An 18968-nucleotide genomic window follows, 5' to 3' on the forward strand; every position below is an offset into this window, starting at 1 on the left:
ATTTTGCCCTATCCTTTAGGGAGAATGGGAAAAGATGGAGATGAAGTGCATTGTCCGGAAAACCTCTCAACCGGATGGTCGAACAGATTTCGAGGAACTCATCAAGATGCTTATATGGATCTTCATTATCAAAGCCATGAAATGATGGAAGCATTTGAATGGTACTAGACTTGATCTCATATTGAGCTGCATCGATGTTTGGCATCACTATGCAAGATGGAGAAGCATAGGTGGTAGGGATGAAATGATCTCTAAGAGTCATTGGCTCGATATTAGGAATTTCAGCCCTTTCATTCCCCGGATTTCCTACGTTATCCCCCATTATATTGAATTCAGTTTCAAGGTCCCTTGTAAGAGTGGGTTCCCTAAGGTTCCGTCTAAGAGTTCTTTCAAGAGAATTGATATCAATGGGCGAATCGATTGTGGGTAAGGAAAGTGACCTACGACCGAACATCAACAACAAAGCATATACTCAACAAAGCAATTCATCAACCACAACTCCACATACGATGTTCCCTTTCTCCTCAATTATCAAGACGGAAAATGTAAATGGCCACGACAAGGACTAATGCTTTAACACAAAATTTAAACAGGATAAGAGCCTCAACAAGGGCTTCACAACTAAACTAAAACTAAATTTAACACATGCACAATATTCACAACTCGAAACTAGAAGTTACGAGACTTACCTGGGGTCCTCTAGACTTACAATTTGCTAGCATTCCCACGGCGAGCTTCGAGTCCCTAGAATCTTACAACACAAAAATGGTTAAACCACACAAGAAATATTCACAAAACACAGTATTCACAATCAAACTAAATTTAACCCTAGAACTTTGGTCGCTAAACCGTTTGCAGTCCCCGGCAACGGCGCCAAAAATTGATCGGTTGGTCAATTAACATCAACCTTCGCAATAGCACGAATCATTGTAAAATAGGGCTATTGGTCGGGTAAGTCGAACCACAGGGACTGTGCTAGTCTAATACAACCTAAATGTCTAGAATCATTCTTAGAATGATGAAGGGTGTATAGAGGTTTTGTTGGATGTCACTTAAGCTAGGAAATTAAAAGTGCATAAAACAATAAATTGCAAGAATTCAAGGGAGTGAAGTACAAGTAAAGAAGGCTAGGGAAATGAATCCACCTCCATCCCTATACACATGCTAGGTTAAGATTAATTTAAGGGGAAAACAACATATATGATAGTCATGATACATAACAATACTAGGTTGCTATAATATCCTTAAGAAGTTCATTTAATTAGAAAGGCAAGACTAAACCATCAAAGGTTCACATGATCAACTACCTAAACTAAAATGTAGCTTAGAACATGCTTACTAAGCCAAGGATTATCAAGCCCTAATTTAAATGGTGAATGCACATAAAGCTAAGAATCAAGTATAGCCCATCAAAGGGAAACCCTAAGCCATGAACTATCTAGGTTCTCCAACTCCATGCCATTAAAACCATTCCATGATCTAACTTCCATTGTCACCATGGAAGTGCAAGCAATATGATTAAGAAAAGCAACCATCCAAGACAAGATGAATAACTCACAATAATCATTTAAAACATTCAACATTCATTACAACAAAAATGAGGCTCTTGACCATGGAAAGACTATCAAAAATACATTGTAATCCCCAAAAATAAACTATACTAACACATGCTTACAAGGGAGGGGTTTCATCACCTCCCTAGATGAGGTTTAGTTGCCCATTGGTGAGCTAGAAGAAGGAAGAAGCATCATCCTCATCTCCATGTTCGAGCTCCTACTGTAGCACTCAAGAACACCCTTCTCCTTGCTCTCTTCTCTCTCCTCTATCTTGCTAAAGATGAAGCTTGATGATATATGTGGCCTTTGGGTAGCCTTTTATGCTCCAACAATACCCTCTCTCCTCCAAGGAACACCTCCAACCACTTCATAAAGAAGGAAGATGGCATTGAGGAAACCAATGTGCAAGTGGGCTGAAATGAGCCATTTCCGAAGGGCATTCTGCCTGATTTTCGAGCACACGCTTGGTGATCTCGAGCACTCTAACTTAGTGCAATGTGCAACATGCTCCTCTTGCTCAGCGCTGACCTATTTTGGGAAAACTGCTATAACTTTGTGCCCCGAACTCCGAATGACGATCTGTTTGAAGATTTGGAGAGCTGATTCAGTGCTTTAAAAACTTCATGTTTTGATGAAGACCCAATTCTCAAGTCTGGTTGGTCGAAAATGGGGAGAAAGGCAGTACATCAGTGCTGCTAGGCAGTTCTGCGCACCTCTGTTGTGAAGATCATAACTCTCTGCTCCGAACTCCGAATGATGAACCACTTGAAGATTTGGAAAGCTGATTCAGAGCTCTAAATCTTTCATGTTATGAGGGAAGTCCAGTTCTCGAGTTTGGAAGGTCAAAATGGCAAGCAAAGTCCAGGCTCTACTGCTGCCAGAATTCAGTATTGGCACCTTTTGTTGCTCAAGATTCCACAAGGCCTTATTCTTGTTCCATTTTGGCCAATGAACCTGAAAATGCATAAAAACATGCAAATGGAGTTAATCTACATAAAATAATTAATAACTGGACTTTGTTAATGTAATTTAGGGCGCTTGAATATACAATATTCGGCGCTTATCACCTTCTGAGGATCTCCAAGGACTACCTCTATAGCTTCGAGGGACTCCTCGGTAGGTGCTTCAGCCTCGGCTTCTTCCTCTGCCTTGAGATACTTGGGCAAAGGATACTGTAACTGCTATTTGATTACGTCTTTGGGATTCGCCTCTAACTGAGGTGATTTCGACGCCTTCTTTGCTTCATATAGCGTTAGCATGTAACATTCTTTTGCAGCAACCTGGTCTCCCCAGAGGTCGATGACCTCCCTGCCATCTGGGGATAAACACCTCATTACTTGATGAAGGGTAGAGGGGACTCCGTTTATACGATGGATCCAACCTCTCCCCATAATGAGGTTATAAGATGGATGAATCTCCGTCACGACAAAGTTCTCCTTCAGAGTCCTCTTTGCTGCAGTAACGGATAGATCGATCACCCCAAGCGGATTCACCTTAGTACCATCAAACCCCATTAGGGGGCTGGAAGTTGGCCTGATGGACGATGGTGAAACCCCCAGCTGATCGAAGGCTGCTTTTGTAATGATGTTGGCGCTACTTCCCGGATCTATCAGCACCCTCCTGATCATATAATTCGCTACTAGAAGGCTAATGACCAAGGGGTCCTCATGCGGGCGCTGGACTCTAGACAGATCATTGTTACCAAATCCAATGTTGATGCTGCCTGGTGCAACCGTGTTTACCGAAGACAATCTTCGTAACTTATGAACCTCTCTCAGCCTGGATCTGTACAACTCTTCAGACTCTTCATCATCCTCTGACCTTCCGTGCATGGCATGGATAACCTTTACCTGACCACCCTCTACCAGTCGAGGGTTAACCTCCCGAGGTTTTACGTACTCCTTCGTGGCGAGATACTCCACCAACTCTCCTTTCACTATTATGCTTTCTACCTGTCACTGAAGGGACCTGCAGTCATTGGTGGTATGCCCATAGTCTCTATGGTAGGCACAATGTTTGCTTTTGTCCCTCTGCTCCAAGGGTTGTTTCATGGGCTGAGGAGTTGCGAACCTCGTCTTATTCTCTTGGAATAGGCGCGCTAAGGTAGTACGGAGAGGGGTAAGCCTGTCCTCTGTCCTTTGCCTCTTCTCAGGCGCTTGGGTGACTTATGTGGCGGCATGAGGAACCTTCTGCATCCTTGTGCTTGCAGCTTTCTCTCGAGACTTGTTTTCCACTGTGACGAGGGTAGCGTGCTGTGCGCGGTGGGCTACGTTTTCCTCCAACCGAATGTAGATTTGTGCCCTAGCGTTCAAAGTCTGCATATCCGGGGGGGAATATTTGATCAAGGATGTGTGAAACTTGGTTCCCTGGATCATTGCCAACTTAAATGTTTCGATTGCCGTGGCAGGGTGGCAATCTGCTATCTCCGAGGCTTCCATGTTAAACCTGGATAAGAAATCTTGCAGAGTTTCCCCTTCCTTTGCCTTATGGTGAAAAGGCTGGCAATACTTTTCTTCTGCTTCTTATTTCCGCAATACTGGGCTAAAAACATAGTGCACAAGGTCTCATAATCAGGGATAGACTTGTGTGGCCTATTCCTGAACCATTCTAACGCTGCTCCGGTTAAACTGGTAGGAAAAACTTTACACATCCACGGATCGTTATGATCTTCCAGTGCCATCTTTTGCGCATAATGATCGAGATGCCGAGAGGGGTCTCCTGCCCCATCGAACTGGGTGAAGGATGGCATAGTGAACTTCCTTGGTCTCTTCACAAGGTACACATCGTCAGTAAAGGGGGTCTTGACCAAGGAGTTCTTGTGCTCTCTAGCCATCTCGGCTGGTGTCTGAACTCTTAATAGCTTCTTTTCGTCGAAGGCATCTTGTACGCGTGCGCCATCTGGAACGCCATTGGACCATACCGTAAGCCTATGGCTGGACTTGGCCTGTTCGTCCTGTGTGCGACGCGGGAGATTATCCGAAGCAACCGCCTCGGACCTCGTCCCTTACTGTTGCTGAACCTCATTAGGTCGAGCCCCGTTGGGTGGTGTCCCGTTGGCCGGAGGCTCGTGAACTGGAGGTAAATTCTGGGTGGGGGGTGGTGCTGCAGCATCGCCTGGTGGTGGTTGTGGCATTAGCCTGGCCATTGCCGTGTGCAGCGTATGAGTTTGCTGCTGAAGCGCAGCTATCTAGGCGACACTCGTATCGTTTGCTTGCCGGAGTGTCTCAAATTGGTGCAAGAACTCCCCTCGCATCTTTTGCATCAATTCTATCTGTTGATTCATTGCTGACTCTCCGTTTGACATTCCAGATACGACTAAGGATTTGATTTGAAGAACAAGTGGGAGTATATTTTTATACGATTCCCACAGACGGTGCCAAAGTGTAGGTGCAAAATTTCGCTCAACCAATAATGATTAAGAAAAATAAAACAACTCACTCAATCAATAGTAAAAATAAACAAGAACAATATATGTCGAAGCGTAGAATTGCTTGATCCCTTTATTGGAGGTCTAAGCCTCTATTTATATACAAAAGATTGTAAAATTATGGTAGGACTCGCGTTACTTGTCCTCCAATTCTTTCTATATAAACATTCTTTACTAATAGAATTCTTTCCATTGTCTAATTTTTCATACATAGAACTTGCCTTGTACAGAACTTCCTATATCAGAATTTTCCTTCTACGGTAAATCCTTCAACCGGTAGGACTTGTGCATTCTTGAATAACTGGGCTGAACATACTTTGATCCGGCTGGGCTTAAGTAACGGACCGGATGTTAAATATTAACAAGTTGGGCTAATGACCTCTTGATTCGGCCTTGATGGAGGTTGGAAGACAAATAACAATGGTCTTGGGCTAAAAATACCCTCAATTTGGGCTTGAGTATGATGGGCCTTATATGTCCTTGGAATGTAAATATGTGTAGTAATGACGTGTACGCTTCTTATTGGAGGGAGTTTTTTCCCTCCACACCAATCATGATGATTCTATTACAAGGCCCACTCCTTTAGGCAAAAAGGTCAAAAGAGGCCTCCAACACCAGAAACTCCATAGTCCATATCACTTTTACCACAATCTATGATTTTAGTTTCCCTTTTTCTTTTTCTTTTTCTTTTTCCATTGTTTTTTTTTTTTAAAGTTCACATTTACTATCATGCCATCTTTCATTCGATTTTAAATAATTTGTACTCAAGTTACTTACACATCAATTAGTCAATAGGAATTTGCAGCTTACAAATTCCGAAATTTCCATTGAATAAATCACTGTTAATTTCCATAAATTCCGAAAGGCCAAACACTTCATCAAATGCTTGAAAATCAATTTTACAAAGTCTAAAACAGATTACTTTCTCTCTCCACACATATTTATCAACTACCCCTTATCGGAATAGGTTCAATCAGAAAATTTTAATTTTAAATTTACTATCATATAAAATTTTCAGCGAAGCTCAACAATTACTATGTCAAATTCACTAAACCGAACCATAATAATCATCAGCGAGTCATTACAAGTTATACCTCTATATATATCATTGTATATCAAGAAGCAGAACTTCAAATATTTAATGTAACACAATAACCAAATATAAAAAGAAATGGTGGCATGAAATTACATATAAGTATGCAAAGTACCATTTTTGAGCAAGAAATGTATGCATAAAAATATAAATTAATTATAATAATAATACCACTCATTTCATACAAGAGAGACATAATCTCATAAAAAATAAATAATAAAAAAAACATGATTTTTAACCACTACACATCTACTTCAATTGACAAAAAAGAGTGTTTTGACCACTTCACCTTGTACTTGGCGACCTCTTCCCTCACTTCCTTCAAATCGCCCTTGGTAAAGATCAACCCAACATTGCCCTAATTTCCAAAACAATAACAATCAATAAAATTCAGTACTACGAACATGAAAATACAATACATATCATACCAAAGTTATTTTCTCGGAAACCAAACAGATGGAAAATGAAAATATAAGCTCAAAGAAATGAAGAAATCAGGGAAGGTACACCAAGTAGAGGGATCAGATTGAGAAATGTCATGTTGCCAGTGTTCTCAGCATGAATCCTGATGGACCTCTTCATCATGGTGTTCTTACCCATCGGAACCACAGAATCACCACGAAGACCCTGACGTATCTGCTGCAACTGTTTCGACCCAACGTTGTCAGCAGCTGCTACCAAGATCTGGTTGAACTCATCTAGAAGTTGGCACAGCTTCTGATCGTACCCGATCTTCTTGTCGGCCTTTGATGCTTTAGGTGCCATTGATTCAGATGACTAGAAAGAGGAAAAAGAGGAAGAAAGAGGAATGTGTTATTTGGGTCTTAAGGGAGAAAGAGGAAGAAGGTAAGAGAGGAACAAAGAAAGGTGTGGCAGTCTGTGGACTGTGAAATGAGATTTTAAACAAATGAATGATGGAGTAGAGAGGGAAAGATAATGCAGAGGAATCCAATGATGTAATGGAGTGAGAAAAAAATGGAGTAATGCAGTCTGCAGAGGAATCCAATGAAAGAAAAAAGATCTTTGGAATGAAAATAGATCTTTGGGCAAGGTTGGGTCTCTCGCCCATGCAATGTGTGAAAACTGTTTTAAATTATAAGAACTCTTTTAAATTAGAAGTCTGAATCAAAACATTAAGGCCTCGTTTGGATTGAGAGAATTGGAGAGATTTGGAGAGAAAAGAAAGGGAAGGATAGAGTTTAGTGTGTTTGGGTGGAGAGAATTGAGAAGAAAAGAAATGATTGGAAAAGATTTGGAGGGATAGGCTATCCCTCCAAATCCCTTCAACAGTGTGAAACCAAATCCCTCCAAAATTGACTAGATTTGGAGGGATTTGGAGAGAAATGGTTCTACTGACAAAAATAGCCTTGAGAGAGAGAGCTTGAGGAGAGTTGAGAGAAAGGGGCCGGCTGAAGCTTAAGAACGGCGACTGAACTGGAACGGCGACCGAAGTGAATATATATATATATATATATATATATATATATATATATATATATATGTATCATTTCAATCAATCGTTGAAAAAATATAAAAACACCTGAAATTCAACACATATATTCAATACTGAATTGAAACAGCGATGAATGGAACTAAACTCAATCTTGATCTTGCAAGGGCCACAATCGGGCGACGAAGGCTTCAAGATAAGGGGAGATTTGAGCGTGGAATTGACGGTGGTTTCGGAGTCGATCGGAGAATCTGAAGAGTCGAAGGTGATAGAAGAATCCAGAGAGCCATGAGTAATTGTCCAATTCGCTTCGGAGCTCCATGAATTGACGTGAGATATTTCCATTGTTTCTACTCTCTCTCTCTCTATCTTTTGAATTTCGATTGGTTCAAGTAGGAGTGTTGTGACTTCTGAATTTTCTTCTTCTGATATAGGGCTTGAGTTAACGAATTTTCTTTTAATATCTTGTGATATATATCTAATAATAATAATAATAGAAAAACACATTTGGAAGATTGAACATCCATTTAGAGAGAGAGAGAGAGAGAGAGAGAGAGAGAGGGGCTGAGAACGAGAATAGAGATGGAGGCTATTGGGGGAGGTTGAAATGATTTGCCCTATTCAGGTAAGATGAAATTAGGGTTTACAAAGGGAAAGAGAAAAAGGGGTAAGATGGTAAATTATTATTTTCTTTCTTTTCTTTTCCATTCATCCAAACAAAAATATTACCCATTCCTTTCTTTTCTTTCCTATCCATCCAAACATGAATATTATTATCTCTATCCCTTCCTTTCCTTTCTTTTCTTTTCTTTTCTCATATAATCATTCCCTTTCTTTTCTCTCATGTGTATCCAAACGAAGCCTAATAAAACAAAACACAACAGGTTTAAAATAAAATTATATATCTACCCATTTCATTAAAGTTTACAAATCAATTCAATGATAACGATTTTTTTTTTTTCTTTCACTTTATCCCATAAATCTAATAAAATTAACTGTATACGGAGTATTATTTATTATAATTATATATTTTTACTTTAATTATGAACCAGATATAAAAAAAATGCATATAGAATCAACGGATAATCTGTATCCAACGAATATAGATTATAATTTGTACTAAAAATTTTAGAACCTTTCTACTTCAATAAGAGGTTGAGTTAAATTAATGTAAAATTTTTAGTAAAAAAAAATCAGGATGATAATGTTAATTTTAAGTATGTTTTGTTGATTAATAAAAAATTAAAAATTTATTATTTTTATTTTATAAGTAATGGTAACTCATTCAATGTGTTAAAATGGTTATAATTAATCAACTTTATGAAAAATGACTACTTCAATATATCAATCAGTTATTACTTACTGTAAGTTGTAATTCTTAATATTGTATACTGCTTAGTTGCTTTCTTTATGGTGTGTGCATAAGGATAGGCTATTTTATTTTAGGGTTAATTACAATGACACCCTGAAATTTGTCATAATAATAATTATGTATTTTTTTTTAATAATGACACCCCTGTCAGAAAGTTAGTCCAAACAATCCTTTAAAAGAGGTGAAAAGTCAAGATTGCCTTTCAATATTTTATTAAATTAAAATATTAAATATTAAAACTCTTAAATGACAATTTTGCCTTATAGCCAAGGGTACACCTCACCAAACACACTCTCCTCTCACCTCATCTACGTCGAAAGAGATCTTGGTGAATCGCCGATCGATCATCACAAATCTTGATGCCTTGCCGACCGTTGATTCTCCACCGACCGCAGAGCCATCGCCGCTGTACCTAAACCAATAAAACACCATCAATACATGTTGCTGCCAGCGTTGAAAGTCAAGATTGCCTTTCAATATTTTATTAAATTAAAATATAAAATATTAAAACTCTTAAATGACAATTTTGCCTTATAACCAAGGGTACACCTCACCAAACACACTCTCCTCTCACCTCATCTACGTTGAAAGAGATCTTGATGAATCGCCGATCGATCATCACAAATCTTGATGCCTCGCCGACCTTTGATTTTCCACCGACCGCAGAGCCATCGCCGCCGTACCTAAACCAATTAAACACCATCAATACATGCCGCGGCCAGCGTTGAAGTTCTTGGCTGGACAATCTTGAAGGCTTAGGGCCTGTTTGTTATGTGTTTTACTTTGGTGTTTTTGTTACAGGGCTCCATTTCAGGTCCAAAAACATGTTTGGTGACACTTGTTTTGTTTTAAACAGTACAAAAATATTGTTTTAAACAGTGCTGAATTTGGGCCCAAAAGTGAAACACCAAAATGGTGTTTTTGGTTGTTTCAGTACTGTAACCCAATAAAAAGTACTGTAGCGGATGAAGTAAGTTGGCCTAACACTGTAGCGGATGAAGTAGCCTTAAAACGGATTTGCAACATTTTGGCCCGATGTTTTCTCTCTCCTCTGAAACCCTAGAGAAGCGATTTGGGAGGCGACAAAAAGAAATCGCGATATACTGTGAGTACTGTCTTCTATTTCCCTTTCCTTTGTTGTTTCCTTTGATGTTGCTTTCCAAATCTGCAAACACGAAGTCGTAAAGCTCAGATTTGATTCTGCTTTGGTTTGTTCAACGAGTGACTTAGAGAGCAGGATTTTCTCTTGATTTTCTTTTCCCCCACACAGGACACGAAGCCATTCTATTCCAAAGAATCAATCAATTTTACAACCAACCTGGAAATCCATCTCAATAAGCGACCTGTGTAAAAAAAATCTATACGTATACTCTCATATAGTCATAAAGACGAATTTCTTTTGACTCTCTCTCTCTTTCTCTCTCTGGTATCAAAATTGTCGAGGGTCTGTGCTTTTGGGCGCCATGGAAGGTTCTTCTGCTCCGCCGTGGATTTCAAACCAACCGGACGGCGGAGCCTCCAAATTTCCCACCGATCTTCCTTCTCGCGGCCTGTTCTCTCCAATGAAAATTCATTATGGGCATTCTGCTACTCTACATGGCCAAGCTTTAAGTTGTAGAACAGGGAATTTTTTTCTATCTATGCTGATAGTTGTGTTGCGCAAATAGAAAATTAGTTCTGAATTTTTTATTTCTAGCTCTTTTGCTTTAATTGTTTGATTCTTACACTTTGTTTATTTCTCATGCCCCATTCTCCAGTTACATTCATAGATGTTAATGCATTCATCAGTGACATTCCTGCATTACATAGTATGTCTATTAGTTTTAATCCTTTGGCAACCTCGTATCACTATTATACTCATTTGTTACTTCACTGACCAGAAAAAAACATAAAAAATAATGTTCAACTACAAAAGATTGGCTGGCATAATTGATTTTTAAATTTATTTTTTTTATTGTTAATCTTGATATTGTTTAAACTATGACAGCAAGAGAGTCATGGTAAAAAATTTATTAACTTCATAAAACGGACATTTAAGCATTAGAAAAAAAAAAGTGAAAATCTGGACCAATGCACTATCAGATGATTATGCTCCACTTGGTCCAGATTGCTGGAGAGTTTGGCTTAATGATGTCATCAAGAGGGATTGTCATTTGTATCAAGCAAAACTATGGCCATGCAGGAGAGTTTCTGCTTCTGCACAAAGGTTGCATTTTGATCCCTAGAGGGGTTCTGTTCAATTCCACATGACAGCACCATTGCCATAAACTTCCTAAAAGTTTTAAAAAATGTGGCAAATTAGTTTTAAAAAATCATCAACAAATGGCCTGAATAGATAAAAATATTTTTATCGGTTGGTCACTGGATTTGCTAGCTTGAAGAAAAAATTTATTGAACCTTGACTATACTGTAGTATTGTGGCATTTAATTCGATAGATAGAGTTTTCATTGATTGAGCATTTATTGGTCCACATGATTGATATTAATTACATTTCACCATGGTTAAAGGAAGCTGAAGGGGTGTGGACATATTTAATCACTTATAGATACTTGTATAGATTTTATGTTCACACCACCATTGATAAACTTTTACTTATTTCTGGAAGCTGTGTGAATCTATCATGTATAGCGCACATATTTCTCGTAAACCATGGGTAATTTTGATCGACAAGGATGAGTCTGCATGGACATTTATGGTAATCATCCAATTTATTAGCACCCTTTGAGCTAGAGCCAATCACACATTTACATCATTCCTTGAATTTTAACATAGATTTAATAATTCGTATTTGTAAATTGTGGCTGGTAGGTTACCTCTTTACTATGTAATTGTTTCACCATTCATCAACTTGCCGCTTGCCCTTTTATATTGTCATCAAATATTTGTCCACAATATAGACATGTCACATGGATAAGACTACAGTACTACACATGGAGTGTCAATATTCTCCGTTTTGCATTCGGGTTGTGTCCTTACTTTTATATAGTAAATGGTGTACTTACTAATGGCAAAAAATAATTAATTAACACTCATATAAACAAATCGAAACCATCAATGGGACACCAGAAATCTTAAGGATCACCCACCGGAGAAAATACAGGTAACTAAAGTATTGCCACTCACATATGAACACCCCTCTCTCTCTATATATATATACCTAAGTAATTCACATGGGGAAAAATAAATGATAAATCCATGTTACATGCCTTCATATTTTTGTTTAATTTGTATCATCTCTTGACTCTCCTGGACATGCATGGTGATTATTGAAAGTTAAGGAAAGGCTTGTTTTCATTAAATTTTGTTGTTTGCTGAAGCTATGTTCAAATTATAACACTGCCAATGCACCTTCATTTTGATCAGCATATATAACTAGTTGAGTAGCATATATTGATCAGCAATTGACAAATTTATGTAGTTGTCTCACCCTTATTTTCATTTTGGACACCTTTCTTACAATTAAGTAGTGGTTGTTACACTTAAATGTGCAACCTTCTGTAGCCCCTGCATAAAGAATTAACAAGAAATAATAATTTCTTTCAATTAAATTTTTTGTAATTAATAACCAATGGCATAATGGTTCTAGATTCTACAGAAAATGTTGAAACAAGGTAAAGTATAATAACTTGTACATTAAAATTTAGAACCAGAGAACAACTTTATACTTTACCTTTTAAAATTTTTTTGGGCTATTTGTGTACGTAAATAAATACAAAACATGCAATAGAGAATTTTAATTTCTCTCTCTAAGATAAATACAAAAACACACACACATACGAAACATATATGGACAAGGCCTTCTCTTTTTGATAACTAAGAAAGGTTTAGTGGTAGTACTTGGACTAGTAGTAGTTAAAGAACAAAATATTGTTAAAGGAATAAAATTGATTAAGAGATGTCAGTTTGAGATTGAAACTTACAGAGATTTGAGAGCTTTTGTGTGATTCAGAGATAACTCAAGTTCTCTCTCTCTCTTTAAGGGACATTCAATTGTTGAAGGAGCAGAAAGTCTTCTGGCGGCATTGGGACAGAATAGTGCAGCATATTGTGAGAAAAAATGGGGAAAATAGCATCTTTATGTGGGGGTAGTTGGAGTTTGATCAACATTAGGAGAGAAAAGGGCGCTGGTGAGAACTGATGCGAGATTGTAGGGGGGAAAGAAGTACCGGAACGACCTCATTTTTACCTCATTAGGTTATTTCATAATACAAAACACGGGTGCCAATGTATAAAAAATTAGGATAGAGATAAGGCGGTACTGTAAAATTGGATGAATTATCCAATTCGTCACTAAAACATATAACAAATAGTGATGAACTAGTATTTTGTCTCTAAATGGCTGCTTTTAAGGACGAAATAAATTTTGTCTCTGAAATTTTGTCACAAAAAGTCACTTTTGTTGTAGTGTGGTAATATATATATGTATTAAAATTTATCATTATGTGTCAACAGAGTTTAGACATTTAATACATAATCAATGCATTATAGATATATTTTTAAATATTTAGTTACATTTTTATCATTTTTTTTTAACTGGAATAATAATTGTTTTTACCTCTTCCACCCTTCCTTCTTGTATCTGCTTTACTGGACTGGAGTTTGATATCTCTTGTTGATTTGGTAGCTTTTCTTCTCATTAGATTCACAGCACCAAAAAGAGGTAAGCTTCTTATGCACACCCACCTTTTCTGGTTCAGTCTTTATCATTATGTCATTTCCCCTACTTTTAAATATACATGCATAAGTTCAGAAGAATATCTGCATCTTTTACTCTTATTAAATTTAGGATTTATAGAATAAGAAAACACAATTATTAGTGAAATTTTGTGAGTAAGAGTGCTTCCCTTCTCCTATCACATATGTGTATATATATACAATTGCTATTACAATGAAATGACCATATTTCCCTTTAGTAAAATACCTAATATTATAACATTTATCACCAATTTCTCCTTTCTCTTCTTGTTTTTTATTTTTTATATTTTGATTCAGTATTCTTTATTAAATGTGTGAACTTCTCGTAGGGCTTTCCAGCACTTATGCCATATTAACTATATGTACGTTTCCTAGGAACTAAGTAAAACCTAAAATCATAAGCTCTTTCTAGCAAATGTATAAAAGGGGAATAAACATATTGTAATAATATAAACATTCATGAATTAGTAGTTGTGATAGAGTAACTTTAATACCATCAATAGTTTTTCCTAGTTTAAAATTATTATTATTTTGTTATTAATTATAGTGTTGTTATTAATATGTTAGATGGATATGAATGTTGAAAATGTGGAACAATACGGTGATTCTCTCACAATTGAAGAAGTGGTTGAAGTTACGAACGATGGAAAATTGTTATGGGATGAGTCACTTATTGAAAAATTCGTGAATATTATGGTGGAAGAAGTTAAAGCTAATAATCGTAGTGACACAACATTTAGTAAAAGTGGTTGAAGTAATTTAGTCAAACAAATGAATGTTCAAACGGGGAGAAAATTTGGTTTAACCCAACTTCGGAATAAGTTTAATGGTTTGAGAAAAATTTATACTGAGTTTAAGAAATTATTATCGGAGACTGGCGTGGGATATAACAATGAGACGGGCATGGTTATAGTTGAGGAAGAGAGATGGGACAGGTTGTGCAAGGTTAGTAATTTAATTATTAGTCCTAAATAAATAATAAAATCTTGTATATTATTGGTTATGTGGTTAATATTATAACAAAATTTGTAAGTTGTTACGAATGCAAATAAGTATAAAAAGTATGGATGTAAGCATTTTGACAAGATGTCGACTATATTTGGGGACACATATGCAAAAGGGATGCATGCCCACCCATCCACTACAGCACCACCCACAATCATTTTGCCCACTCCCAATGATGACGATGATGAGAAAGAGGGTTGTGAGGTCAGTCCCCCACCTTTACGTAAAAGTAAGAAAGCCAAAAGAGATGCTTTATCTCCTGGTACAGCTGCACTCTTGTCAAACATAAATGAGAATTCTGAGAGGAGAGCTGAGAGAATGGAAGCCGCAATAGAGAAAGCAGCTAAATCATCTTCTACTTCTACTCGTGTATCTTCATGTGAGAAAGGAGATGATGAAGCTCTCTCTCCCTCAAAAAATGATAGAGATTATGAAATGTTTGATGCCTCCATGTTCCTTTTACAAAAAATACCTAGAATTGAGATGGCCCAATTCGCTAAGGTATCGAAGTTATTACATGATTCTGAGAAGTGGCAGAAATTTTTTCTTTCGGCACCTGAGGATGTAAGAATTGGTTGGGCATTGAATGTTTGAGTTTTTCTTTATGGATGATTGTGTTTTGTGTCATCGTTTAACTTATTACTATCTCACATTTGGATGATTGTAATAACTTAAATACTTTTATTATCTCACATTTGGATGACTGTAATAACTTAAATATTTTTATTATCTCACATCTGGATGACTGTAATAACTTAAATACTTTTATTATCTCACATTTGGATGACTGTAATAACTTAAATATTTTTATTATCTCACATCTAGATTGCTGTAATAACTTAAATACTTTTATTATCTCACATTTGGATGGCTATAATAACTTAAATAATTTTATTTCTTGGATGCCTGTTAGTACTCAAATACTTTAATACCATTATTTAAATGTTTGTTTTATTATTTAAATGTTTTGTTTATTATTTAATTGATTTGCTTATTAACTTAAATGTTTTGCTTGTATTAAATCTTTAAATAGGGTAATGGATATGTGGAACAATATAAGAAGAATAATTCAATTATATGACGATGAGGAGGACAATGAGAGTGTCTTAATATTTGCTGCTCTTTTAGAAGAGCAGAACTTCTATCAAAAGAGGCGTTGTAGGGATTCCATTTTACAAGGGGAAACATATGTTATGGAGATTTTAAACGGCCATAGAGAAAGATGTTATGAAAATTTTAGGATGTACCCTGAAGTTTTCAGAACATTGTGTAGTACCCTGAAAGGTATATGGCTGAAGGATTCTAAATTTTTAACTGTTTATGAACAAGTGGCAATCTTTTTGCTGACTTTATCTCATAATCAAAGGAATCGTGTTGTAGCAGAGAGATTTCAACACTCCACTGAAACCATTTCTAGACACTTCTATGCTGTGTTGCATGCAGTATGTCAGTTGGGCACCCATATCATTGCCCCTCCTAATTTTTCTGTGATTCCGAATAAGATTAGAGAGTCTTCTAGGTTTTACCCTTACTTCAGGCATTGTGTGGGAGCTATAGATGGAACCTACATTCCGGCAACTCTGCCAGCAAATACACAACTTCCATTTCGTGGTAGAAAGGGTTATACTACACAAAATGTAATGGCTGTATGTGACTTTGACATGAGGTTCACATATGTGCTAGCTGGGTGGGAAGGCTCAGCTAATGATTCGAGAATCCTAAATGAGTGTACTGAAAATGAGGCAATGAACTTTCCAGCTCCACCAGCAGGTAATATTATTTTACAAATTCACTTAATATATGGTTAGTTTATCATACTGTATATATCTTTATGTATTCTAAACATGGCAGGTAAGTATTATTTGGTAGACTCGGGGTATACCAATAAGCCTGGTTATTTGGCCCCATTTCGAGGTCATACTTACCACTTTCAGGAATACCGTAGGACTAGACAACCTCGTGGTAGGGAGGAAGTATTCAATCATAGGCATTCATCTTTGAGAAATATAATTGAGCGATACTTTGGGTTATTGAAGATGAGATTCGCTATTTTGAGGGCAATGCCTCCTTATAAGTTTTCAACACAAGTATTGATTGTAATGGCTTGTTGCACATTACATAATTTCATCAAAAATCAGCATCAGCCTGATGACATATTTGATGGTAATGATCCTCCTCAAAGTGATGGTGAAGATGATGAGATTGTTGAGCATATGCCTTCAGCTCAGCTTCGAGAAATGGATCAGTTACGTAATACTATTGCTGATCAAATTTGGAATTCTCTTCAGCACTCTTGATCCTTCTGAAAGTGATGGTATATTTTTTCTTTTATATGTAATATATTTGTTGCTATTGTGAGCTTGCAATATATATATGTAATATAAATCTTTTTTACAGATATATAATTCAACTTAAATGCTATTATTGCAGATATGAAGTGTGTTGATGCTCTCTTGAAGGCCACATGTGCTGTTATGAAGATGATGTGTCGTTGCCATTGTCATCCACTTTATGAACTTCTTATCAATTTTTAGTGACAACTATGTATTGTTAATGCTTTGTTCCAAACATTTTATGTACAACTTAAACTTGTTTAATTTGTTGGTTGAATATTTAAGGACTTGTAAATGTTATACACTCTTTTTCAATTATGCTTTCAATTGAGTTTGTTTTTATTTTAATGTTGTGTTGGACTATACAGGTATCAGGATAATAAAATTGAAGCAGGTTATTGCAAAGAACTTGTAAATAGGTTATTACAATTTTTTTTTTACAAATATTGACTCTCATGTAGTATTGTAAAATGTGACTAGAGATTATTTATTTTTAATGTTGAGTTGGACTATACAGGTATAATCATAATAAAATTGAAGCAGGTTATTGTAAAGAACTTGTAAATAGGTTATTGCAATTTTTTTTACAAATGTTGACTCTCATGTAGTATAGTAAAATGTGACTAGAGATTATTTATTTTTAATATTGAGTTGGACTATACATGTATAATGATAATAAAATTGAAGTAGGTTATTACAAATAACTTGTAAATAGGTTATTACAAAAATTAATATATATATAATTTGGTGGGGGTTTACATTTTTTTACAAAAGAGAAGGCAAGAATCTGTATTTTGGAGTTAAATTCCCACCAATGCAGACTTATAAGAGTCGAAAATTATTATCAGAACTGTGTAGTATTTTTTCTTCTTCTTTCGCTAATGCGAAAAATGAGCAAAATGAATGAAACACAAACCTATGGACAATCATCACCAAAGGAACAAACTATACCAGGAAATTTCAAATAACTTAAAGTGTAGTTTCAGATCAAGATAATATGCTCTGTGTGTGTGTGTGTGTGTGTGTGTGTGTTTGTGTGTTCAAATTTTAATATATTTATTAAAAATATATAGACTATTTATATAGAAATAAATTTATAAATAAATTTAAAATTTATAAAAATAAATTAAAAACAATGATAACCAAACATGTTTTTTGTTTCTGTTTTATTTTGTTTACAACAGTTGGAGCTACCAAACATGTTTTGTTTTTAAAATTCTTGAAACGCATGATTTACCAAACATGTTTTGCATGTTTTTATTTTCGACATTTCTACAGTAAAAGATCGTTCCCAAACGTGCTTCCGATTTTTGCCAAAACACTCCAATAGTAAAAAAGCTATTTCTGTTTTAGCCAAAAACAAAACGCCTAAAGTAAAACGCATGCCAAACGGGCCTTTATATATATATATATATATATATATATATATATATTGATTTGGGTTTCGAACTCGGTGAATTGATAGTGATGTTGGGTAACTATATATCTATATAATTATATATATATTGATTTGGATTTTAAACTTGGTGAAATGGTAGTGATGGTGGGTGATGATATATATATATACACATATACACACACAAAATTATTGGTATAAGATTCATACCCATTTTTAAGGGGTTTGATATTTTTTTTGGTTTTGATATTTTATTTATTTATTATTATTATATAAATATTATATTAGGGTTAAAAATGTAATTTTATTATTTAAATAAGTCAACACAAGAGTCAAAGGGCAAAAATGTTATTTTATTATATATCAGATGTTGCAAAGCTCAATTGTGGTGTTTTTGTTAACTTTATCCAAACTATGAAGTGTTATTGTACAAAAAAGTCTAACTTGTATATAACTGTCATTACAACAAATTTCAGAGAATGTCATTATAATTAACATTTTAATTTATCTCCAACTCAACTTTTTTATTAATATATCTTATCAAACTTTATAGCTCTGTGCACGTTTTATTATTTAATTGAAAGTTAATATTGGTGGATAATTTTTGACAAATCTAATTCAACAAGGGCAAAATTAAAGA

General features: G+C 35.8%; 2 protein-coding genes across 2 annotated transcripts; one reads left to right on the forward strand and one right to left on the reverse strand.

The window, feature by feature from the left end:
• Positions 1-1579: 1579 nt before the first annotated feature.
• Positions 1580-7131, reverse strand: LOC132312162 (large ribosomal subunit protein uL10-like). Its single transcript, XM_059810419.1, has 3 exons — positions 6584-7131; positions 6366-6434; positions 1580-2510 (listed from the first exon to the last, which is right to left on the reverse strand). The coding sequence occupies exons 1-3, from the start codon at positions 6839-6841 to the stop codon at positions 2343-2345; spliced, it is 495 nt and encodes a 164-aa protein (XP_059666402.1). The 5' UTR covers positions 6842-7131; the 3' UTR covers positions 1580-2342.
• An 8505-nt stretch (positions 7132-15636) lies between these two features.
• Positions 15637-16896, forward strand: LOC132314379 (protein ALP1-like). The gene is made up of 2 exons (XM_059813252.1): positions 15637-16369; positions 16451-16896. Exons 1-2 carry the CDS (start codon positions 15637-15639, stop codon positions 16894-16896), a joined length of 1179 nt encoding a protein of 392 aa, XP_059669235.1.
• Positions 16897-18968: the final 2072 nt, after the last annotated feature.

Source organism: Cornus florida, unplaced genomic scaffold (assembly GCF_030987335.1).
Source record: "Cornus florida cultivar Cherokee Brave unplaced genomic scaffold, ASM3098733v1 CherokeeBrave_3.0.0_Hap2_Chr06, whole genome shotgun sequence".
Lineage (NCBI taxonomy): Eukaryota > Viridiplantae > Streptophyta > Magnoliopsida > Cornales > Cornaceae > Cornus > Cornus florida.